This window comes from Kogia breviceps, chromosome 3, assembly GCF_026419965.1.
Source record: "Kogia breviceps isolate mKogBre1 chromosome 3, mKogBre1 haplotype 1, whole genome shotgun sequence".
NCBI lineage: Eukaryota > Metazoa > Chordata > Mammalia > Artiodactyla > Physeteridae > Kogia > Kogia breviceps.
The window spans coordinates 26006009-26029616 of NC_081312.1; the positions used below are offsets into that span (position 1 = coordinate 26006009).

Here is a 23608-nt window from a genome sequence, read left to right on the forward strand (position 1 = left end):
GTTGACCCATACAGACTCACCGCAGCACTTAACCCAGCCCTCCTTTCACGAGAGCACTCCAGGGGCCTACTGTGTATGAGCCCATCTCATTCAAGTCCACCCACAAGGCCCTTTACTTGGTACTTTAGCTGGACTTGAATGTGTAAATTTCAACACTGCCTTTGTGTAAAGGTGTATAATCCAAGTTATTCACAAACTCTGGTTTATTGAAAGGCTCTTCTTTGTTATCGTTTAAGCTGGATTTAAATGAACGTTTAATTAACATAACTGCCTCTTTTTTATGGTGTACAGTCTAAGACGTTCATGGATTCCAGCGGACCACCCCTCCTCTTCCCAGTGGCCATGCCTCACCACCACGCTACCGCTACCGAAAGTGAGAGACTCTTGCTGTGCTAAACGACACTTCTAGTTAGGACCTTATGGGGATTGGCTGGGATAAGTAGGAAATATACTCCCTCCTCTTATAAGTCTAGGTTTTACTCTCAAGCTGAATGAAAGGAGACCAAAGAAACAGGGAGGAAGGGTTAAAGGTGAAAAATCCTATGGGGTCTAAAAGGTATTTCTGGGAAGGTCTGGTTGTAATTGTTTGGACTTGCCTTAAAGCATTGGGAAGAGGTCCAGAGCTGGAGGGACAGTAGAACCAGCGGTGTTTTCCAAAGCTGTGGCTTTAACCACCATAGATTCTGCACTGGCAACTGTGATGAGAAGGGACTGCAGATCCCTGTTGCTATGGTTCCCTGAAATAGCCTCATCTCCCAGGAGAACACCCAGCCTTCCTCTTCGGTTCCCGATGGACTGCTGGGGACTAGGATAGGAAGTGCAGGGCTCTGGAATGCATCCTGCACCTCTGGGGGCTGAACTGGCTGTGTGAAGGGGAAGGGGTTCATTTACAGCCAGCAGGAAAGATCTCCCAGATTAGGATTAGCAAGAGCTGAGTGGCTTCAGCAGGCTGAGGGTGACAGTCTGGGACCCCGGAAGTTTTATCATGACTGCAGGGGCTGCGAGGTGTCCTGTTGGCTCGTTTGGGGCTCTCCTCACCTCCGGGCAGGTTCTCTCCGGAGCTGCCGAGGCTGACACTGGTGGGTGGGGCAGCTCCAGCCTCAGCTCCCAGAGGGAAGAAGACAAGGTTTACAAACTGGGGCTTCCTCCCAGCCCACACAGCTGAGCTGGGGAGACTTTATTCATTTCAAGGAAAAAGTGAGAACAGGAATGAGACGAAGTGTAAAAGTCAAAGGGGGAGGGGCAACACTGATATGAGAAGAAGAGGGGAAACAAAGTCCAGTACAACATGGCAGCCAACACAGAGCTCGAGGGAGGGGCCGTCCACCATCACTAGGCCCCAGGCCAAGTGCACCCGATTTCTTCTCTCATCAGACTTGAAGAAAAAGGGCAACTTGGGACTCTGGAGCACCAAGATGGGGCGAGCGGGGTCAATACTGATGGACTTGGAGCTAGCACCACGGCAGCCCTCCCTGGCCGGGGGCAGACCTCCCCTCCCACCCCACGCTCCCCCAGGGGACTTCCCTGCCCTTCATACTGGTTTCTCAGTGGAGCAAGGGAAGTGGGGATTTCGCTTCTGGCACACAGAACGCGGTGGATATGCCGGGCCCAGCTCACACCTCCCTGTACTCGGAGGCTGGGGGAAGCCGCTGTAGCTAAGCCGGAAACCACCCAGGCAGGAGACCCAGGTGCACACAGGCACACAGGCCTCTGGGCGCCATCAGCCAGAATTAGACCCTGTCCTGGGGCCAGGAAGTGCAGTCCGAGCAGGAAGTGCTGGGGGGCATAAGATGACAGAGTGGGCCAGAATCCAGATACGGCCAGCCTCCAGCCTCCTCCTGCTCAGGACCCTGGCCCTACGCTTCATCGTGGCACCTGGGGGCCGCTCTCCTTGCTTGGCCACGCCCAGGAAGGATGGGGTGGCTGGCGAGATGGGCGAGGGGACCACGACTGTACTGAGGCCGTGGGAGGGAGAGGACTGGCAGGTAGGTGGGTGGGAAGGCTTGAAACCCAGTTTCCCAGTGTTCCGACCCGGCACCCAGCACAGAGCACAGGCAACCAGTCCTTGGGGAGCAATCACTGCCCCCGCTTGCCAACCCCCTTCATCAAGCAGCTTTCTCTGCCCTCCCCTTGACCCCTCCCCAGCCAGCAGCCCCTACCCCTGAGGAACGCAGGCTGAGAGCTGGAAGGCGGTCCTGAGTGGGGAGGAGCGAGGCCCGGTCCCTCACAGGAATTGAGATGAAGTGATACTGAGGATGGTGACTAAGGCCCTAAAGTCCCTGCCTCTGCCTCCCCAGAAACTCTGCAGCCAGGCCAGCCCGGGGGGGAGCAGAGCCTGTGTAAACACGCCCAGGAGGGGAGGAGGGGTTGCTACATCTGTGAAACAGTTAAATTAAAAAGCACCGCTGTATCCTGTGGGTGAACACAGGCCCGAGGTCTGAGCGAGGAAGTGGGAGTGCTAGGGGGTTATCAGCTGTGGATGCTCGACTCCCTCCCTGGAGGAGGGAGGGGTTGGGGCTTCATCCTGCTTCCTTCTCCCCAAAGGGCTCGGCAAGAAGCCAGAGGGTCAGAGCACCCTGCTGGGCTCCCATACCAGGAGCGGCTCCCTCACGTCTCACCCTCAAGCCCTGTGCTCCACAGGGGCATCTGGGGAGTCTGCCCATGAGCGGCCTGCACGAGGCACCCAGACCCACAAAAGGCCTCACTTTCAGCCTCACGCCTCCCAGACGGATCCATCTCTGCCTCAGGCGAATGTGTGAACGTGGGGACCCGCCGCCCCTCTCCCTGAAAACTGGGATGGGATGGGATGGTGAGTTAAGAGCTCACAGTGGCCCTCGGATTGGTCTGACTGGGGTGTAGCCTGGGGGACAGGTTAGGCACCTGCCCAGGGCCCAGTGACCCATGAGAAACCCAGGGGACTGAGCAGCCGGCTTCCCTGTTGGGCCTGGCTCTGGGCCAAGAGCTGCTGGTGTGAAGAGCTGCCAGCCTGGTGCCTTCCCTGGCGGGCACCCATGTCAGCAAACGCATCCTGTCTCCCTCTCTCCCTTTCTTTGCTTCTCAGGCACCATCCATCTCCCTGGCAGGCTGAGAACTGCACTATTTCTATTCCACTCCACCCCCTCTGGTGTCTCAGCAACCGCAGGGAGTTCCTGGTGTGTCTCTGGTCTGCGGGGAGAGCGAATATGAATGTGGGGTAGCTGCCCACTCCGAGCAGCCTTGGTAGCTAGCGAGGACGCTGTCTTGGCCCGGCCTGCTCTGGGAGGCCTACAACTTTTCATGCTTTCCACCTCAAGGTACCTCGGTGGACCTCTCCCCAGCCCAAGCCCTCTCTACTTCAGAGATTACAAATCAGCATTCTTTTTCACGTTGGGATTTACAATTTTCTGAACTGACTGCCAACATTTAAAAATCAGCATATTTCACATAAAAATTCAGAGTTCTGGCCTCTCAACAACAACAAAAAATCAGGCAATCTGATACTGCAGGGCCTGTACTCAGAATGGCTGAGCAACAGCGGCTGCTTTAATGGGGTATGTCTTCTTTAATTTGCTGCAATCCCCACCCAGCCCTGCAGCCCTCCTTTCAGTCATCTGCCTGGCCCCGTAGGCATTCGAGTTTACAACTCTGGCTCTGGTCCTTCCTCTTCCAGGCCCCAGCCCTGCTGCAGCCTTACTGCCAGCTGCCCCCGGCTGAATCATAGCCTCTCAGTATTAAGAAACCTTAATGATCATCTCATCCAGTTATCCTTCCATAACCTAAATCCTTTCTATAGCTTTCAAGATGACAAGCAGCCATCTAGTCTTTGCTTGAATACCTCCAGCAACAGGGAACTCACTACTCCCCAAGGCCGCCTGATTCTAAACTCTCCCCCACATTCTTTTCTCACTTACATTCCCCAGTTCTTGGGCCCTGCCTCTCCCTAGTGGCCGCACTGCCCCCTTGACCTACACATCTTTGTAACTTGGGCCTCCAGAACCTTCCCGCAGGCCCTCCAACCTCTCTCCACAACCTCTCACTTGCCCGCCAGGCATCTCACACCTGCCAGGCAGGCTGTGCAGACTCCAGCAGCTCAGCTTCTTCCCTGATGAGCTGCCTCACGCAACAGGCCTGATCATCACGGGGCCCTCCACACCTACCCAGGCTGCTGAATGAGGGGAGGTAGGGCTGGGACACAGGCAGCCTGATCTGGTCTTCATTTCCCCAGCAAGGGCTAAGGTAATAGGAAGGGGGAGCAGTCCCTGGGGGCCACCTACCAGGGGGACAGACCTGGGCCTGAGTGTCCCACCCCATCCCCAGCCATGGTTCCTGGACCCACCAGGTCTATTCAGATCCCACAGTCTCGCTGAGCCCAGTGCATCTCTGGGCCCTTGGCAGAGCCCAGCCCCTCTGTAGGGAGGCCCCGGCTTCAGCAACAGGCAGAGCTGGGCTGAGCAAGGAGGCCAGGTAGGGGTCCAGGAACCCTTCCCCCAGTGGTTCTCTCCTGGGCTCTCGTCCAGCCCATCCCAGCACAGGCCCTGCCACGAGGCAATGTCAGCCCTCACAGCACTGTCCGTGGGGCTGCAAGGGCCCGAGGAGCCTCCTGAGCCACAGGCTCTGGCTCTTGGGGGCAGATGTGGCCTGTGCCAAGCTCCTGATATGGGCCATACAGCCCTTTCTCAGGGTGCTTCCTACCCTGCTTTCCTTTCCCTGGGTGAAGATTCTGCCAGGGCACACAGGACTGGAGAAACATCCCTCCCCCTATCCTGCCACAGGCCTAGCAGAGCCGGGAGGTTTCCCATAGATGGAATGGACCCAGATCCCAGAGAGGCCTTGGGGCAGGGGTACCGGCAGAGCCAGCAACCCCTCCGCACCCAGCCCTGTGGCGCTTAGATCCTCTAAGCACTGGCCTTCCAGCCACTGGCAGATCCATTAGTTTTAAGTTTTTTCCCAAATACCTTAAATTTCAGTTGTTGAGTCAAAAACTCAAAATTAAACTCTTCACTGCCTCGTGGTCCAAAGTTAGGGGGCTTGGCCCAGCGGGAGGGGCAGCATCTTGGGTGGCTGAGCTGGGACACGCTCTTCCTGCTGTCCCTCACCCTGCCCTATCATCAGCCCCAACTTCCCCAGGAGCGAGGCCGGTTCTGGCAGGCAGATGCTGGCCCCCAGAAGTGGGTGCGGCTGGGGCACTGCCGCCTGCCTCACACCCGGATCTGGTACCCATTGAGGTCTGGCATGGCTTTGGGCTCCGAAGGCTTCTTCTCACCAGAAGGCCTGCAGGGAGGAGAGAGCAGAGGAGGGGGAAGGGGTGAGCGGCCCGTCAGGGAGGTGCGGGAGCAAGGAGCAAGGGGTGGCTGCCCCTGCTGGCTCCCCACCTCCCCAGTCTCCAAGGTGTCCCAGAGGAATCGGGAGAGCCCCCGTGGAAGTGTGCTTCTGGAGCGCCCACACGCCTTGCTGTCCTGAGTGTGGTCCCTGAACTCTCTTGCAGGGTACTGCTTTTCACGGAGGTCAGCAATTCCGGCTGCAGTTAAGTAAGAAAGTAATAGTGTAATGCGTCGGTCTCTGTGAGGGGGATCTGTTCTCTCTGAAAGCCTCCTAGGTCAAAGTGAAGGATGCTGGATATTGGAGGCCAGCTTGGCGCCCCTTACACCAGAGAGGTGCTTCCAGAACGACGACGACATTTAAAGCGAGAGCCAGGCCGACGTGTAGGAGACAAATCTGATGAGGCAGCCTGGTGTCTTAACGGGATGTTTCTGCCATCTAGTTACAGGCGGAAACCACAGACTCACAGGGGCAAAAGTTTCGTTCAGAGCCAGCCACCAGCCGCCATCTGACGTCAAACCTTTTCCAGTGACATTCCTGGAAGGACTCACCGTAGGCAGGGCCCCGCCCCTTCTACCCTCCCTCCCACAGAGCCCACTCTGCTGCTGGCCTCCAGCCTTCCCTGTGGGTCTCCGGCTTGACATCTGGGCCCCACACAGGATGACCAGTGGGCCAGCAATGTCATCTTCTCTCGAGAAATGGGACTGCACTGCCGCCACATCAACACACGAACAAACACACCAACCCAAGCTCTCTCCAGCAGCGGCAGAAAAGAGAAAGGTGAGAAAGAGAAGAGGTGGGGGAAGGAAAATGCCTTTTGCTGTCTCCCCAGCCCCCACCCGAGGCGAAACCCTTTGCTCACCGCCTTTCACTGCGGCTGTTCCTGCGGTGGGGGCTCGACTGGCCCCGCTGTGGGGAGGACACATCCTTCTTGCGGTCCTTGGTAGGGGACGGAGGGCCGGTCCCTTTGCCGATCTTGGTGGGGAGGAAGAAACAAAGACTCATTCCAGGACTGCCCCAGAGCCCGTCCTGCCCGGCAGGAGCCACAAGCCCCGAAGCTGCCCTGGGCAGGGCCCAGGAAGCCTCGAGCCACGCTCTGCCCTGTCTCGGGGTCTTCCCGAACCTGTTTCCCAGGCACTAAAACTGCCAGGGCAGTGGTTCCACAGCAGGGCCGCCTAATCTCTGTTGGCCCCTGAAAAAGCAAGGATATGGGTGGAAGTTACTGAGGGTTCATGGTGGCCCTTGAGGAAAGGGCCATTTACCCATACCAGGCAGACGTGCCCGCTGGGGAAACAGCCCGTGTCTGAGCTTTGGGCTGGGATCCTACCAGACCCAAGGGTGACACTGGTTATCTCAAGTCAATCAGAAGTTCAGACTAGCAGCTATATCTCTGATTAAGAAAAAAATGAGAAAAGCAAGTGAATTTATGCAGCACTGTCCATTTGACCTGAATCTTCAAAACTTGGGGTATACGGGAGGGGTACTGGAAGGGGGCAAATAACATGGGAAGTGCACAGCACCAAACAGATTGGAAAACAGCACTAAAAACTAGGTAATGGTGCCTCCAACTCTAGATCCAACCTGCTCCCCTGAAGATGCAGTAACACTCCAGCAGCTGGGCACCCAGAGCTCTGCAGGGGAAGGACAGGGGAGCACCAGCTCAGGAGGGGAAGAGGGCAGCCCCTGAAAGCGGCAGGGTCAACGATAGCCCGCTTCTGCCCTGGGGAAGGCACTGCTGCCCCACGGTCTTGGCCTAGGGGCTGGCGGGCGGGGCAGGGCAGCCTTAGCTCTGCCGCATCCCCACTGGGACACCTGAAAGCACCTGTGATATGCCTGGGTTCCCCATCCGGAGAGTGAGCCCCGGTCCCATCTGCCTCCCACGGCCCACAAGCAAGTGTCTGGGCTGCCCGCACCTCACTTCCTTACCCTGAAAAGGGCGCACCCACCGCTGCCCACTGCCCTCTCTCGGCGTTTTGGGAGCAGAAGTGGGTGCGAAAGTGCCACGGTCATGGCTGTGGCCCCAGGCCACCCGGAGGGGCAGCGCACAGGGCTGCGTGACTGGGCAATGGGGAGGGGCTGGAAGGCCCCAGAGGAGGCACCGCCATACAGGGGAAACCGGGGAGAGGCCAAGATTTTGCTCACCTGTAAGGCTCTGGGGGCCAGCTCCTCAGCAGCTCAGCCCGACTACTTCTGGGTCCAGCAGCCCCTCCCCCTGCTCCAAGACCCCTGCTCAGTGGGTGTGGGAAAGCGGGAGAAGGGACCACCTCTCCTTGTGTCTCCCCAGTCTGAACCTCCTCCTTTTTCTGAGTCAAGAATCAGGGTACACACGGGGGTGATGGCAGCTGCTGCCCATCCCACACTACCATCCCCTCCAGACAGGCCATGATTTCCCTCCAGTCCTTATGCACAGCCCCCTCCACCTGGCCTGTGGCACCCCTGACCTCCTCCACGTGCCCAAACCCGGCTCGTCTGCTGCCCCCTCCAGAGCCTCCCCTGACCCGCTCACCAGAGGGGACTGCCTCATGGATAACGACCTTTGAGCAAAGCCGGGAAACTTCTCTCCCTCATCTCCCTTAATCCTGGCACCACCTCTGCTGGGGCGGGGGCGGGGGGGCGGGGGGACAGGGGAGGAGGGCGGGGGCTTCCCTGGAAGAGCGACCCCCTAGCAAGCGGCAGCCCTTCTGTCTCCACCCCTGTCGGCCCCTGGACGCTCGTGCCCTCGTGCCCCTGGACGCTCGCGGGCGGGGCGGCCGCACACACGGACCTTGAGCCGCATGTCGCGGGCGTGTCGCTCCAGCTCCTTGCGGAAGTCTTCGCGGCCCAGCCTCTCCACGTCCAGGACCGAGTGCTTCCACTCGATCTGCTCCACGCTGTGCGGGTCGTGGGACACGCACTGGCCCAGCTTCACCTTCTTCAACACGTGCCAGCAGCGGCTGTAGGCAGCCTCGTAGTCCAGCACGAGCTCGCTGAGCGTGCGGAAGGCCGGCGGCTTGTACATCAGGTCCTCGCGCCGGCTCATGCCCAGCGCCCCGTAGCGGCCGCCGAAGTTCACCCCCAGCACGATGTGGCGGAAATAGTTCCCTGAGAAGTAGGTCTTGAAGCTGATGGGGAAGCGTTCCAGGGTAGGCATGCTGTTGGTGAGGTAACTGGCCGCGCCGCCCCAGCTAAGGAAACAGCCAGGGAGAGGCCCGAGGGCCAGCGCGCAGGGGCGGGACGGGGACGGCCTCCACCCCAACCTGGGAGAGGCTAAGTGAGTGGCCCTGCACCCTAGCTCCTGAGTGCAGGCAACAGGTCTTGCTCATCTCCACTTCCTGTCGTCAGGGTTGGGCCTGGCATAAGTAGGTGCTCAATAAACTCAATCTCTATGGGTCAGGGCACTCAGTGATTACCGGCTGCTGCTATGACATCAAGCAGGGCTCACCAAATAACGCCTTAAGAGTGAGGCCGGCACTCCGCACCGCGGGGCCCTCCAGAGTCCTGGGCTGAAGGAAGGGTAAGAGGGCCCTCTGCCTACCACCCCGTCTCCCTCTCTCCTCCGGTCAGTCACACAGCCCTCCTCACCTCTACCTGGCCTCTCACATGGTCTTTCTCTCACACACACTTCCTCACAGATGCACTGACAATCCTGTTCTCTCTCTCTCCACCCCCCATGCACAGACATACTGCCTGTTGCTCTTCAAATAAAACCAAGCTTGCCCCCGTGGCCTGGGAGGCCGAGAGCCTGGTCCAGCGGCCCACTGCAACCTCCACGGGGGACCTTCTGCGCCAGCTCTTTCCTCTAGCTGTCCCCCCGACCCCCCGCTGCAGCTGCCAGCTCCTCCTCAGGCCTCAGGCTTGGCCAGCACCGCTGACCTCCCTTTGTAAAGCAAGTCTGCTCTACGTATTTTCCCCACAGCACATCACCACAGTCTGTAATTATTTTTCTTACTTCTTGGTTTACTTGCTTATTTTTTGGCTCCCCGACTAGAACGTAATCTTCTGAGAATGGGGACCTTGTCTGTCATGTTCTTTGCTGTATCTCTGGGGCCCAGCACAGAGGTGGGCATATAACAGTCACTCAAAACTCTTCTTGAACAAACGGGTAGAATGAGATAAACAGGATAAAAGCTCGGAGGAGGGACCACGGAGACACTGCACCCAGCGTCCTACATGCACCTGCTCATTCAACTGTCCTAACAAACTTGTGGGATGGGATTGCCATCGTCCCCTTCTGCAGAGGAGGGCTCCGAGGCTCAGAGATGTTAAGGAACTTGTTCGGCGTCACACAGTGAGGATGCGGCAGAGCTAGGATTCAGGTCCAGGTTGGCATGCCCCTGAGGTCTGTTCTCTCAGTCACCTCAATGCTTACGGAGCCCGACTCCTTGCAAGCAAGTGACTGGGGACACAGATGAGCAAGGCGCAGGCTCAGTGTGCAGTGAGGATGAGGCCCAGGGACAAACCCAAGACAGCGCTCACCACGTATGTAGTCCTGTGGGGACAGCGGGGAGGAGTCCCCCCAGATGGGGGCTGCTCCTGTTTTCTTCCCACCTACATACGAGCCAGCAGGTAACCCCTGAAAAGCCTGCAGGACCACGTGATCCTGTCTGGACCAGCTTCTCTGTGTGCTCAGGGGGAGGGGAACTGAGTCTCCCTCTTACGATGGGATGGGAACCTCCACTTTGGTGTGTGGCTCTGAAGGGGTTGCTGGCAGCAGCCTGGAGTTCTTGGGCTGGCCTCACACTCGTCCCAGCAAAGAACCCTTTGGACAGGGCCATGCTCGTGGGGCTCTTTGGTCCACAGAGGACTGCCACGGTAGGGTTAGCTCTGAGGACCCCTCAGGGAGGGGGACTGGGGGGCACCCCTTCAGTGTCTTCACATAGTTTAAGGCAGGTATGCCTATGGGGGTGGGGAGCATCCCCGTCAGATCACAGTCCTCCTCAAAGAAGCTGTGCTCCTGGCCTTTGACCGTCGTCTTTGCATCCGTGACCTGCCCTAGCGAGTGGACTCCTCCGTCCCATTAAGCACCTGCCGCCTTGCCCTGCTCGGCACAGAGCCAGGTGCCTGCACCGGGGGTGGCAAACAGAATATTTAAAAGCCTCGGTAGGTACAGGAAAGAGGGTGATGTGAGGGGTGGGCAGAGATGGATCGAGATTGGCCTTCAATTGGTAAAACTGAGTGATGGGCACATGGATTTCATTATATTAATCTATGTTTATACAAGGTTAAGATTTTCTGTAACAAAACAAAACAGGGTAGGGCTCAGGCAGGGTCCACTTATGGCCAGAGAACTGGCCATAAACACCTGTCTCCTTACTTTGCTCTAACTGGGGATACTGGGGGGCTTATACATCCCACTTAGCTACTCTGGTAACCCAGCTATAGGTCCCAGTTCTACCCTTTGGGTGAGGGAGACTGAGAAACGCTGTTTGCTTTTTTTTTAAATAGGCAGTTTTATATCAAAGATCCCATCCATCATCTCCACAAATTAACGTGTCCTGGAAATACCGACATTTGGGCATCCAACCTGCTTCTTCCAGACTCTGGTTCTGGGAAATAGCACAACAGCCTTATGAAACAATGTGCCCTGATCTGTGGTTCAGAGAACAGGGTCACTGCGTCCACGACTCAAAAAAGCTGCCCAGTAAGCCTTGGAAGTTAGCAACTGAGGTGCAAGGAACTGAGTCCCCCTCAAGCTCGTTCACTTGGGGCCAAGTTCATGACTGCTGGGAGGGCCTTGGAGCTCACTCAGCCCTCCCCTTCCAGAGGACGAAGCTGGCCCAGAGGTGCTGAGCACGTGACTACCCCCACCTAGGCCTCTCAGAGGAAGGATACATTCCCAGGATCACGGCTTCCAGGCATTTGATTGGCAGAGCCTCTTTGGTCATTTCCTTGGCCAGGTCCATCAGCCTGGGGGGAAGGGAGGCAGAGTCATAAGGACAGAGGCTCCTTCCGGTGAAGGAGTATCATGAGGTGGACTAGAAATGCTAGATGGACAAAGACTCCCCTCCCTTCCAAGCTGCCTCAGCTCAGGCCCAGCGCCTCCCTCTCCTTCCCCTCACATCCTTCCTGAGCCTAAGCGGGTGGGAGAAGAGGCAACCACTGAAGGTAAGGAAAGAGGCCTCTTCCCCCTCCCCTCAGGCTCTGCTCCAAGACCTCTGGAGGGGAGGGTGAATGGGGGGCATGCAGTGGTAGGCAGATCTTTGACAGCCACTGGGCTAGGGGCCCTCTGTGAAGATGGTGTTTGGGGGGCTCATGGGAAAGCATGCCAAGGAGGCTGGAGACCTTGGCCTTGATCTTGATCTTGTCTCTTCCACACCACAGTGGACACCCCTGACCCAACTATGACTTCTCTGAAGAGTTTGTAATTGATTGTAACTGCTACCCCACAGCTGGCCAGCTGCCTGGGGCCTGGACATGGGATCTGAGGAAGTTAGCTGCCCAGTGACTCCCCTGCCTGCCCTTGAACTTGGAATTCAGGCCACTTTAACACAGACTATCCCTGAAGCCTGGTTCTTCCCTCCTCACCGAATGCTGCCTCCTGGGCCTGGGAATGCAGCCCGGCCACTGGCTTTGCTGGGGAAGGTGCTGGACTCCTCCATCCCATGAGGCTGGAGCTGGGCCCATACACGCAGCGGCCACAGGACAACAAGAGCAAAGCTTTGGGGTTAGGAAGGCTGCATTCCACCCGGGGGCTTGGAAAGGGGGTAATTAAGTAATTAGCTAATAAACCATTTAAAGCATTTTTTACAAGGCAGTGAACATGGGCAGATTATATGTGGAGCAAGACGTAAAATTCACATTAATTTTAAAAGCACAGGGTTTTAGATGCCTGGACAGCTTTGAGCTGGGCCCCCAGACCCAGCTGTGGCATTCAGTCTCCACTCTGCTCTGCCGTAAGGGTTTCTTCGGGGTGGATCCAGTCAGGGGTCAACACTTGGGGCATAGAATGGGAAGTGAGAGATGCAGTGTTCTCCCCAGTGGGGTCTCTGTTGCTCAGACACTGGGTCTTGTACTAAATGACCAGAAGAGAGTCCAGGAAGGCCACTGGGGTGACACGCAGGTCCCTGCCGTGAGGAGTGCACAGGCAGCTCCAGGGAATGGAGAGAAGGAGGAGGGCTCTCTCCTGCGAGGCCCACCTCTCTTAAGAGGAAGATGAGGCTCACACCCAGACATCTACCTGGGACTGCCCTCTGTCATCACCAAGCTGGGGGGCTGCCATCACCCTCCTGGCTCAGCACGGATGTCAGGGTTCCTCATCCTCAAGGGAGCCCCCGCTGCCCGTCTTGGCTAGAGTCCCCTCTTTAGGATGTCCTAAGGAGGGCCCCACGGTGGTACTTGCCCTGCTGGCGGGCTCCCCTGGCAAGAGTCCCTGCCTGCCTCATAAGCTTCCACCCGCAGGTGCCCGAGGGGCTCCAGCTGGACCAGGCTCTTGTTACCTTGGTGCAGAGGGACGAGGCGCTCCCCACACTTACCCTGTCAGAGGTCTGCTCTTCTTAATTTCAAAGAACTGCGTCCCTGTGTGATTGTACCTGTGGGTGCCGGTTAAGGGCTTCCTGGTTTGACCTGGAAGAGGTGTGTCCCTCTGTCCTCATCCAGACCCTGGGGGGTCCCGCACTCCCAGGGGTGCAGGCTGGGGAAGGAGCCCACAATATGCTTCTGTAAGGCACCTGGGAGGACGCTCAAGACCTTGACTGTGTAAAGGGAGAAGGGGGCACTGCACGCTGCTTCGCCTTGCCCACAGGACCCTCTGCGCCCTTCCCTCTCCCCCTCTGCTCCACCCTTGCTCTCCTAGGGAGGGAGCCGGTAGGGGACAGGCGGCCAGGCGGGCCAGGGCTGGGAAAGAGGCTGAGCCCTGGACAGCTCTCTGCAGAACCTCATAGCCCAACCAGTGAGCAGCAGCACGAACTGGGAGGAGAAGGCTGGGGTGGGATTCCTGCACGGCTGTGTTGCTGAGTGCTGCTCCCAAGCCAACCGCCTCCCTCTCCGGGCCCCAACACACACCCCCCCCGCCCCCGCCCCCACAGCAAAGGAAAGGCTGGACCCAGTTTTCAGTCACCAGCCTGGCTTTTCTTCTGCTCAGGACCCACGCCTGGTGCCGGTCCTGCCATCTCTGACCGAATCTGCAGCTAGGAGGGTGGGGGAGAGCCTAGGTCGCATAGCTCCAGGCAGGGCACAGGGGTGGAAGGGCCCATCTCAGGGACACTGGGGAATCCTGGGCTCAGGGGAGGCTCTTCCCATGCTGGGCAACTGGCCTCCTGCCAGGGAAGAAACGCGAGAAACTGCCAAGATGTGGAAGTTACCTCCCGAAGCATAAAATGCTTTTACTCCTCCATCTATCTGCCGCCCTCCCACCACACACCCATTTTAGACCAGTTTTTAAACAGCCCCAAGGGAAATTCCCCTCTCTCCCTCTACGGGCGCTGGATGTCCCTCTACGGGCGCTGGATGGTCAGCAGAGGAGGTCTGGCCTGGTGGACCTGGACCAGGCCTCCACCAGCAGGTCACTCAGGAGACATTTACCCCATCACACAGAGGAGGAAGCGGGTGGCAGAGAGGCTGGAGTGGGTCTGGCATTCGTCAAACTACCTCCAACAGCTGGGCGGACACAGGCTGCGCTCACACGACTCCGGGGCACAGAGGTGCCACGGGAACGGCGCCCCTGGAGTTGTGGAGTGAGGCTGCTCTGCCGAGCCCTCTCGGGCCCTGTCCGAAAACAAGCCCCACTCGGCCTTTGGACCAGCCAGACGGTGGCCAGGACCCTGACCAGGGAGGATACTGCAGCTCCCTGATGTAGCGCTGCACGGCTTCCAGGCGCTCAGGGACAGGAGTAGAGGGCTGGAACGTAGGCACACTCGGTATGGGAATCTGGGGACGGAGAAAGAGCTCTGGTCACAGAGGGACGCTCACCGTGGAGCTTCCAGCCCACCCAACGCTCAGATTAGCCCCTAGAGAAGCCACATCCCACGGAAGGCCACCCCGGTTCTCTCCTCGGCCGAGCCTCTCTCCTTGGCAGCCCCTTCCAGAGGCTCCCGTAGGGCCCCCACCACAGCCCTTCCTCTCCCTCCTGGCACTGGACAGCATTTCTAATCTGGAGCTTATGTCCATGTGCCTATTTTATGCTTCTTTAATGATTTCAGAAAAACACAGGTTGACCCACCTGACTCACAGGTGTTTGAATTTTAAATTTCATTCACTTCAAGGCTTAACAGGAATGTCAATATTGGGGTGGTGTTCACTCTGGTTCAAGGGCCGGATCAAAATCCTGCAGGGGCAGGTGTCCCTGCCCTGGGCTGGGGGAGCTATCCGTGAGAGGCGGACACACCCTCGGCAGGTGGTGTCACCCAGCCCCCCTCCATATCCCAGCACAGCGACCAGGCCTTCCAGCTCTAAGCTGAGCTGTCCAGGAGTAAGCGCAGGGGGCACGTGGTTTGGGACAGGTCTTGCCACGGACTAGCCACTTGGAAGAGGTTCCACGGCAGCACAGGAACTCCGGGTCCCCTTCAACAGCCCCCTGTCCTACCAGCTCCACACCTGTAACCAGCACGGGTAACCATGGAACTGGACAGTCCTCCTCACCAGAAGAGACTTTCCAGAGCCAGACCCAGGAAGGGGAGAGGTGGGGTGTCGGGCAGGGGCCTCCTGAGGGCTGGGAACCGCCAGCCTGGGCTGCCCGGATGCTGGGAGTCAGGTTAGGAGCTGTGGACCCCCAGGGCTGTCCCTCAGCAACCAAGCCATTGCCAGGAAAGAGGCCACCACTAGGCGTGCACCCCCAGGCCACCCTCTCGGGCCAGGGGAGCCCGAAGGCTGGCGGTGTGGCTGTAACAAGTCAGTGAGGCCTCAGAAGCCAAGGGAAGCATCAACCCCGGGTCCTTGGGGTTATAGAACGGCCTTCATCGGGTAGAAGAACCAGATTTCCGGGGCCAAGGCCCACCCCTCTGGGGTCCCCCTTGGCCGTCAGCACTGCCAGCTGTGAGGTGGCCTCAGGCTCCTCACACGAAAAGGTTCCACGCTCTTCCCCTCAGGCCTCCGCCCAGCCCCCCGGCAGGCAGGGGCAGCTGAGAGTGTCAGTCTGCACAGGTAGGGAAGGGAAGGGGTAAAGCAGGAGCCCACAGGTAGGGCTGGGCTGGGGGAGGTGCTCCCCGTGGTGTGGTGAAGGCACAGCCTTTTAAATAACGTGGCTACAGCGGCTGGGGCTTTGACATGAAGGGAAGTGACACACCAGTGATCACAGATGGCAGGGGGACACAGCACAGCCTCTAACAGACACCTACTTGCCCCAAAGGGCCGAGGCACAGAGGGAAGGCCCGGTCCGGGAGACAGCTCTGTGTGAACTTCCTCCCCATCCCTGCCCGTCCCCTCCTTCCTGTCTGGGCGGTCCCAAGCCGCTGACATCTCATCTGGAGGAAGCTACCTTCCCTTTCACACCACCCCCTGCTGCCCAAACTGTCGCCACCACTTACAATCAGCAGGGGGATAAAAGCCCCGGACGGTGGTGGGCTCTCCCCGTGCCTGCCTGGCCACCCTGTGCCAGGCGGGCTCCAGAACTCTCTGAGGGCCTGGCTGGCCTCCCCGTGTCAAGGATATGGGGTGGGAGAGGAATTAGAGGAATTACTGCACAATTTACTATAAACAGCACGGCACGTGGCTTCTTCAGGTGGAAGATCGATGCCAGGCACGTCATTCCCACTTCCCGTGAGGGCATCCAGTGACTTCCAGGAGCTCGGGCAGGGACTGTAAGTGCCCCCTCCCGTGAGACACTCCAAACAAGGAGGGCACTGCAGTCCAAGAGTCCTCTGCTCACAGGAGCCAGCCTTGGGCCAGGGCCGGGCGGTACCCACGAGGGCATCCCCTGCCATCCAGACAGAGGACCTAGGAACTGGCAGCTCCTCAAAAACTAAACGGCTCCAGAAAAGTTGAAAAAGACCTGGGATCCATGAGCAGGGGCTTAAAGGCCACCGTCACTGAGGCTTAGCTGGAGGGAGCTGTCCAGCGGCTCAGCTGACACATTAACTCATGTTAACCATTGCCAACAGGCCGGCAGCTTTCTTCTGAACGTTCACACAAACATACACTCATTCACTCAAAACAAACAGGCAAGATTCTGTACATCCAAATGATCAGGCCTAGCAGAGGGCTGGCAGCCTGGGTTTGCCCACAGCCCCCAACCCCAAACCGGAAGCCAGGAAATGCGCCCTCACTGTTGAGCAGTGGGGTTAAGTGGGGTCACAGTGGAGGTAAGTGATATTGGCCCAGATCAATTCAGGGATGACTCCTCCTCCACTACCAAGGCCAAGGGTTACCTTTGCTCCAGGAACCCCATAAAGTCCTGAGTGCTATTAAGACATTCTCCCCAGCGGAGTCCATCTCAGTCTAGAACAGAAAGAAGGCTTGGGGGAGGTGGGGCAGCCCGCAGCTGAATGTGTGGACAAGAAGTACGATAGCCTAGAGGCTGATAGAGCTGGATCTAGAACCGGGCCATCTCTATCTAAATCCCAAGGCTGCTGTTCACTGCCTGGCAGCAAGATCCTAGTGGGTGCCATAACAGAACCAACCTCAGAGCTAGATGAGACACTGCATGTCCAGGCCTTAGGACAGGGCCTAAGGCCCTGCACACAGTCCTCTGTACACAACAGAGGCTCGGTTCCTGCCCACTATCACTGTTATTCCTGTGCGTGCCAAAGACACTGGTCAGCCCATGAGGATCCTGACAATGCTGGCTATTTGGGGGAGATGTCCAAATTCGCATTTTGCAGGAGCTCAGCGTCCAGAGCCCCACCAGTGGCCGCTGCGCTTTCACAAAGGTGGTGGCAGGGGCTTCCCTGGTGGCGCAGTGGTTAAGAATCCGCCTGCCCCCTTCAAAAAAAAAAAAAAAAAAAAAGAACCCGCCTGCCAATGCAGGGGACACGGGTTCGAGCCCTGGTCTGGGAAGATCCCACATGCTGTGGAGCAACTACGCCTGTGCGCCACAACTACTGAGCCTGCGCTCTAGAGCCCGCGAGCCACGACTCCTGAAGCCAGTGTGCCTAGAGCCCGTGATCCGCAACAAGAGAAGCCACGGCGATAAGAAGCCCGCGCACCGCAACGAAGAGTAGCCCCTGCTCACCGCAACCACAGGAAGCCCACGCGCGGCAATGAAGACCCAACGCAGCCAAAGATAAATAAATGAAATAAATAAATTTATTTTTTTAAAAAAAGTTGGTGGCAGCTTGAAACATCAAGGAGACATTCATACAAAGGGGCACAAACTGCTCCTGGATCTGTGATCCTTTAAGAAACTGCTGCCTTTTAACATACGGGCGTCATCCTTTTAAAGGACGTTTCCCCAAAGTGCCTGTGAGGTGGTCTGCTGCACCCTCACCCCCTTGCTCCATTTGCTGGGTACGTATTACATGCTCACCCATTTCACATGCTTTACTTCATCACTTCCTCCCAATAACCCCTCAAAAGTGGGTATTGCTATTATGCCCATTTTATATTTCACAGCTGAGGAAACTGAGGCACAAGGAGTTTGCATACCTTCCACCTACAAGGAGTTATGGGAGAACCAAGATTTGAACATGGTGGATGTGATGTTTTATCACACTACACTGCAGGGGCCGGACAGGTAACCACAGGGAAAGCAGGCTGAGAGTGAGTGGTAGGGACTGTGGCCCCCTGGGGCAGTGGAACCAGCCCTCACACCTCCAGCTGCCTGCTGCCATGTGCGATCACAGATTCTCTGTTCCCAGATCTTCTCATTTTCTGAAAAGAGGCCCAAAATCTGGACCTTGATGTGAAATCTCCCTGTTTTAAATTTTGGCTCAAGTGGTCTTTTAAAACATTATGCCAGGGCTTCCCTGGTGGCACAGTGGTTGAGAATCCGCCTGCCGATGCAGGGGACACGGGTTCGAGCCCTGGTCCGGGAAGATCCCACATGCCGCGGAGCAACTAAGCCCATGCGCCGCAACTACTAAGCCTGCGCTCTAGAGCCTGCGAGCCACAACTACTGAGCCTGCGTGCCGCAACTACTGAAGCCCACGCAGAGCCCATGCTCTGCAACAAGAGAAGCCACTGCGATGAGAAGCCGGTGCACCGCAATGAAGAGTAGCCCCCGCTCACCGCAACAAGAGAAAGCCCGCAGGCAGCAACAAAGACCCAACGCAGACAAAAACAAAAAACAAACAAACAAAAAACACAATCCCTTATGCTGTCCCCAAACTCTTAGTCTCACCACAGTGTACCCTCTTCTGTGAATGCCTCTGTGTCAACTCCAAGGGCGTGACCACTCAGGGAGGGGCCCGCCCAGCACTGGGTGCATACTGTTGGCACTCTGGCATCTGACCCTGATGCCTCCCAGCTTCCTCCGCCCTACCTAGACTCTGGGGATCCTTCCTACTCTGGGCCGAGGTGGAGGAGGAAACCCCCCCCCACACACACACACACTTCTCCTGTGGTTTAAGGAGGGGAAGTTTCAATTTTCCCAATCCTCTCACAAAATTCCTTCAGGACCTGTACACTCATGTCAGTCATGACACCCCCCCCACCACAGACAACAGCTTCATTCCTTCATCAGTATCTTTCCTATGCATGAAGCTTGAAGATGACAAGATGACATTACCAAACCAGTTGCTAATGAGGTTGTCAATTTTTTTTTTTTCAGCCCCCAGGAGTTGTGACAGTTCTGCAGGGGACCATTCACACTCTTTCGTAGCCTGATTCAGACATCAGCAGGATGGCTAGATAGCCATCTGCTAAACCCCAACTTGCTCACGTGGGAGAAGCATGTGGATCTAGCTTCACTGGAACAAAAGCTGAGTGAGATCTAGCCTCCTCTCCTGATGAAGGATGTGAACAGACGTAATGAACATCCAGTAACCAGCACTGGTTTGAGGCTTTACAGTTTCTTAAATGCTTTAAAACATATTCTCTCATTTAAGCTTCACTACAATCAACCCCATTCTACAGATGAGAAAACCGTGGCTCAAACAGGTTGAAGGGGCCTGCTTGAGTTCATAGCTAGGTGGGTGATCAGAACAGATGTCCCTATCCTTTGACGCCACACTTCCTTTTCCAGGCATTTATCCCAAGGAAATAATCAGAGATGGACTCCCAAATTCATGTTTTAGAAGGTGCAACACAGTGTTCACTTTAAGAATAAATTATCGGAAACAATGTCCAGACACAGGGAATTAGCTAAATTCTAAGTTAGTACAGAAGGCGCTTAGGTAGCCATTCAACGTCAGACCACATTTGATGTCCCCTGGAAATATAAGGCAGTTGCTCAACCCTCAACCTCTGAATTTAGCCTGTCCCGGAAGATAGTCTCTGATGGTTCTACCAATAACTTGGTAAAAAGAAAACAAAATAGGCCACCTGTCTCCATGTCTAATCCACATTAACTGCTGCTCTCCCTGGCCCCCTCCGTCTCACCTGAGCAGGCAGGATCTGAGCCTGAGGCTCTGAGCTCTGTCCAACTGGCTTTTCTTGGGGGATTTCAGGACTCTGCATTTGGGAGACTGCTTCCTTAGTCTTAACCATAACGTTGGGGAAAAAAAAAAAAAAAATCAGGCACATTTTTCCACCTAGCACTATAGGGCACAGAAAGTCTCAAGAACCCTTTCATTCAGCAAACACTTACTGTTCTTGGTAAGCCTGTTCTGCTGTACCAAGCACACAGGAGGTCTTGGAAAGACAAAGATGAATGAGACAGCCTCAGCCTCCACGGTGACACAACTGAAGGAGAGCCGTCGTGGAGAAGTTCCAGATGTATACAGATAAATGACTGAGCTTTGCCCCTCTCCACAGGCCCTCTTCTAACTGCCCCCAAGCAGAGGCCCTGGAACTGGAAGACCTGGGGGTGAGACCCAAGCTCTGCCACTTACTGGCTGTGGGACCCCTAGTTCCTACTTAAGTTTTCAGCATTCTTGTCTGTAAAATGGGTCCCCAAACTGCACTTAATGCACAAGGGTGCTGGAGAATTCAGCGAAACAACACATGAAAATATTTTCTCAACATCTTAAGCCCTGGAGCCTCCTTAGTCATTCATTCTCTCTCTGCCCACAGTTCTCTGGCTTAGCAAATAAGATGTCAGGCCACTTTAGTGTACTTGTTAGTTAATCTGCTGCTGTGCCCACAAAACATGGGCTTTTTAGAAGAGATAAAGGAGGGCCTTCTGGAAACAGGGCATGTGGGCCTCACAGAACAACCTCAACAGCAATTGAGAGAAAGTTCTTCTCGACAGGTTCAACCTACCTATATTTTTAACGTATTACCACGCCAGTAGTTCCCCACCCCAACACAGAAAGTGTCCCTTTGCTCTGGAAGCCCCAAGGTCACGAAGATCTTAGCTCTCCGCTCCCCTCCCACACACAAACCCCTCACCTTGGGCAGGTCCATGGCCCCACGGATCCGCTGAGCCACCTTCTCTCCATCGGGGTGGATCTTGGCCACGTGCTTCCACATCCTCTCCCAGGTGGCCTCGTCCACAGGCAGCCCACCCCGGTTGATAAAGAAGGGGATGCCTCCATCTCGCAGGTCCTCTTCCCCTTCTTCTTCTGGCTCATCATCTCTCTGGGCTGAGGCTCCTTCGCTGGTCTCCAAACGCCTGGCCCCAGAGGGGACAGCGGCGGCAGTGGCGGCGGCAGCACCGCTGCTGCCGCCCCCGACCACCTTCTTCCCTCCTGGCATCCCCAAATCCTTGACGGGGGTGGGAGGATGTCTCGGCGGACAGGGGTAAGAAAGGTGGCTCACAGGAGGCCTCCCACACACCAGCTGCAGAGATAACACATGGCCAAACAGAGTGCAAGGCGCCTTTAAGAAACCAGGGCGTGGCTCCCGTACAATAAAATACTACTTGATTGGGGGGGGGGGGGGAGAATCAGTGCCTCAACGTGAAGCGCGGGGCAGAGGGGGTTGGTTGTCCCGGATGAGCCTTAGAGGCCTTGTTCTTTATGAAAAACGGGATCTAGAGAGTACATCCCAACTCGGCAGCTTTCACAAAGCACCCCCATTTGACGGCGAGAACAATAACAGACAGCAGTCTGGGCTGGCAGAGGAAATTCGGACGGAAACTGAGGCCAGGCAGCTCAGATCTGCGGCCAGGAAAGGGTCAAGGCACAAGTGCCTACGCCGACTGGGCGCCCCAGCTCCCAGTTTTGAAGGCAAGCAAATTCCTCTACAAAATATCGCACTCTCACACCTGCGCGCGCTCCGGGGTGGGGGACCGACCCGACTCCAGGCCGCGTCAGCTCCGAGCCGGGACCCCCGGACCGGAGGGCTGTGAGGGGTGCCGATTTCTCCGACGCGACGACTCTGGGAGCCAAGACTCGCAGCTGGCGGGGCGCGGGGAGGGGGCGCGCGCCGACGCGCACATTCCACGCCCGCAGCCAACTCCCCGCACAAAGTGGGCTTTGTCTCGGCCCCCTGTGCCCTCGCCCCCGGGAAGGAGCGGCGGAGCCCCCAGAAGGGGGAAGGGCGCGACGGGGAGGAGAAGCGGGGAGCGCCAAGGCCCCGTCGGTACCCAGCCGGGCGCGACTCAGCGGGCGGATGGCGGGCACCCGGCGCCAACCTGCGCCAGTCGAGCCATCGCGAGGCGCGGGTTCCGCTCCCGGGCCCGGGGCTCAGCGGGGAAGGCTTGGGCGGGGCGCAGGGTCACCGAGCGGCGGGCTGCGGCCACAGGGTCGCCGCCCTGGACTGGCTGCAGCATGGGCGGTGGCGCGGCCGGGACGGGCAAAGGATGCTCGGCGGCTTTTAGCTCGGGCTGCAACTGCGTACCCCCACGCCCCCAGCTAAGGGCTGGAGGCAGGACAGCTGAGCGGGGAGAGCAAGCCCGGAGGCTCGCGCAGCCACGGCCGCGGATGAAGCTGGAGGCGAGTGACAAAGCCTCGGCGAGCGCGGGCTTCGCTAGTCCCCCGAGAGCAGCCCGCCGAGCGCGGTGTCCACGCGCAGGTCGCTGCTCCGAGACTCGGCGAAGATCAGGCCACCGCCACCCCCGCCGCCTCAGGACCCAGCAGCTGCCGGCAAGGTCCACTGCCGGCCCGCCGCCCACCCGGCTCGACTCCGGCCCGCGCCGCGCATGCGCTCCGTCCCCCCCTTAAAGGGCCAGTGCGTTCCCGCCGGGGCCTCAGTCTCCCGCAGCCATTCCTCTGCCCCCAGTTACCTCTAGGATGCCGGTGGGCTTGCGCTCCCCTCTTACCCCTCTCCCAGGACGCTGCGAAGCCAGTGCAGAGCTGCGGGCGAAGTTCTCAACGTGCCAAACCGAGCGCAAACTCCACGGAGATTCTGGGCTCGGAAGGCCCGCGGTCGGGAATTTCCTAAGGGGACTGCCTGCTTGAATTTCCCTCAGGGTGTAGAAACCAGACTATGGTGTGAAAATCCAGGGTTCTAGATCCTGTGGGACATGCAACAGATCACTGCCTTCTATGGGCCTCGGTTTTCCCATCTGTCAGCCGAGGTCTTCACACTGGGTGAGCACAGAGATCTCCTGGCGTGCGTGTTCCTTAAATAGGAGGCTATCAAGGGGTCAGGGCCACTACCCCTTGAAAATTAAAGGGTTAAAAGTCACCTTCTTCCACCCCATGACCTGCACCAGTGATAGCGGGGTGTGCTGGCTTCGCCCCTGTGGGCCTCCCTGGACCCAGCTCTGGGCGCCGGGAGCACACGGCAGGGGGATGCTCTGCCCGAGTCTTAGGACCATGACCCACTCGAGGCGATGGCTGGGGAGGGTCAGCCGGCCCAGAAAAAGGCGAAAGTATGGCTCACTGTTGTATGCGGGGCCCAGGACTGTGGAGACCCAAGGCACGCTCCCCCTCCCCCTTTCACAGAGTGGTGGTGCGGAAAAGCCTCGAACTGGGAGCAAAAGCAAGGAACTTGACTAAAATGAGACAGCCGGGGTACTTGCTTTAAGACTCCTCCCCTCCCCCCAGCAGCAGTTAGTGTGAAAAAGTAAATGCAGATCCCTGGGCCCCCAGCAGGCTGATTCAGATTCCTCAGGTCTGTGACTGCTGCGTTTCTCACCTCTCCTGGGCTGGGACTGAGAAGACCTTGGAGAATCCCAAGGTCCTCAGTGGTTCATCATCTGTTCCTTAAAGTTGCTCCTGGTGTCTGAATCCTAGGTCCCCTAGCTCCAGTAGCAAACTCTTGCTGCCTCCACTGTCAGAAACCAAGGGTGATCAATGATGGGAAGGGTCAGTGGATGTCAAGAAAGTTAGGAGGGAATCCTTTTAAGATGACTGAGGCAAGAAGACTCCAAGCATGTAAATACCACCAGGGACCAATAACTGCAAAGTACGTTTAGATGGGGAAACCCAGTCTCAGAGAGTCATTTCCTCATGTTCACACAGCTAATAATTTG

At 57.3% G+C, this 23608-nt stretch overlaps 1 protein-coding gene and 1 long non-coding RNA gene across 5 annotated transcripts in view; one reads left to right on the plus strand and one right to left on the minus strand.

The window, feature by feature from the left end:
* Nucleotides 1-1127: 1127 nt before the first annotated feature.
* On the minus strand, nucleotides 1128-23484 carry VASH1 (vasohibin 1). Of its 2 annotated transcripts, XM_059057955.2 has the most exons (9): nucleotides 23272-23484; nucleotides 21455-22645; nucleotides 20638-21027; nucleotides 14054-14142; nucleotides 12750-12806; nucleotides 11110-11184; nucleotides 8063-8444; nucleotides 6161-6273; nucleotides 1128-5250 (listed from the first exon to the last, which is right to left on the minus strand). In XM_059057955.2, exons 3-9 carry the CDS (start codon nucleotides 20941-20943, stop codon nucleotides 5178-5180), a joined length of 1095 nt encoding a protein of 364 aa, XP_058913938.1. In that variant the 5' UTR covers nucleotides 20944-21027; nucleotides 21455-22645; nucleotides 23272-23484; the 3' UTR covers nucleotides 1128-5177. The 2 variants fall into 2 exon arrangements, with proteins under 2 accessions (XP_058913938.1, XP_058913937.1); XM_059057954.2 differs by lacking the exon at nucleotides 23272-23484 and having other exon boundaries at nucleotides 21484-22310.
* Nucleotides 21132-23608, plus strand: part of LOC136793779 (uncharacterized) — a 110393-nt gene continuing 107916 nt past the window's right edge. For 2 of the 3 annotated variants that reach the window (XR_010839461.1, XR_010839462.1), the window contains exon 1: nucleotides 21132-21416. This is a non-coding gene — a long non-coding RNA (uncharacterized lncRNA). Of the gene's footprint in view, nucleotides 21417-21817; nucleotides 22722-23608 lie in introns of those variants that run through there. The other variant, XR_010839463.1, reaches the window with a different exon arrangement.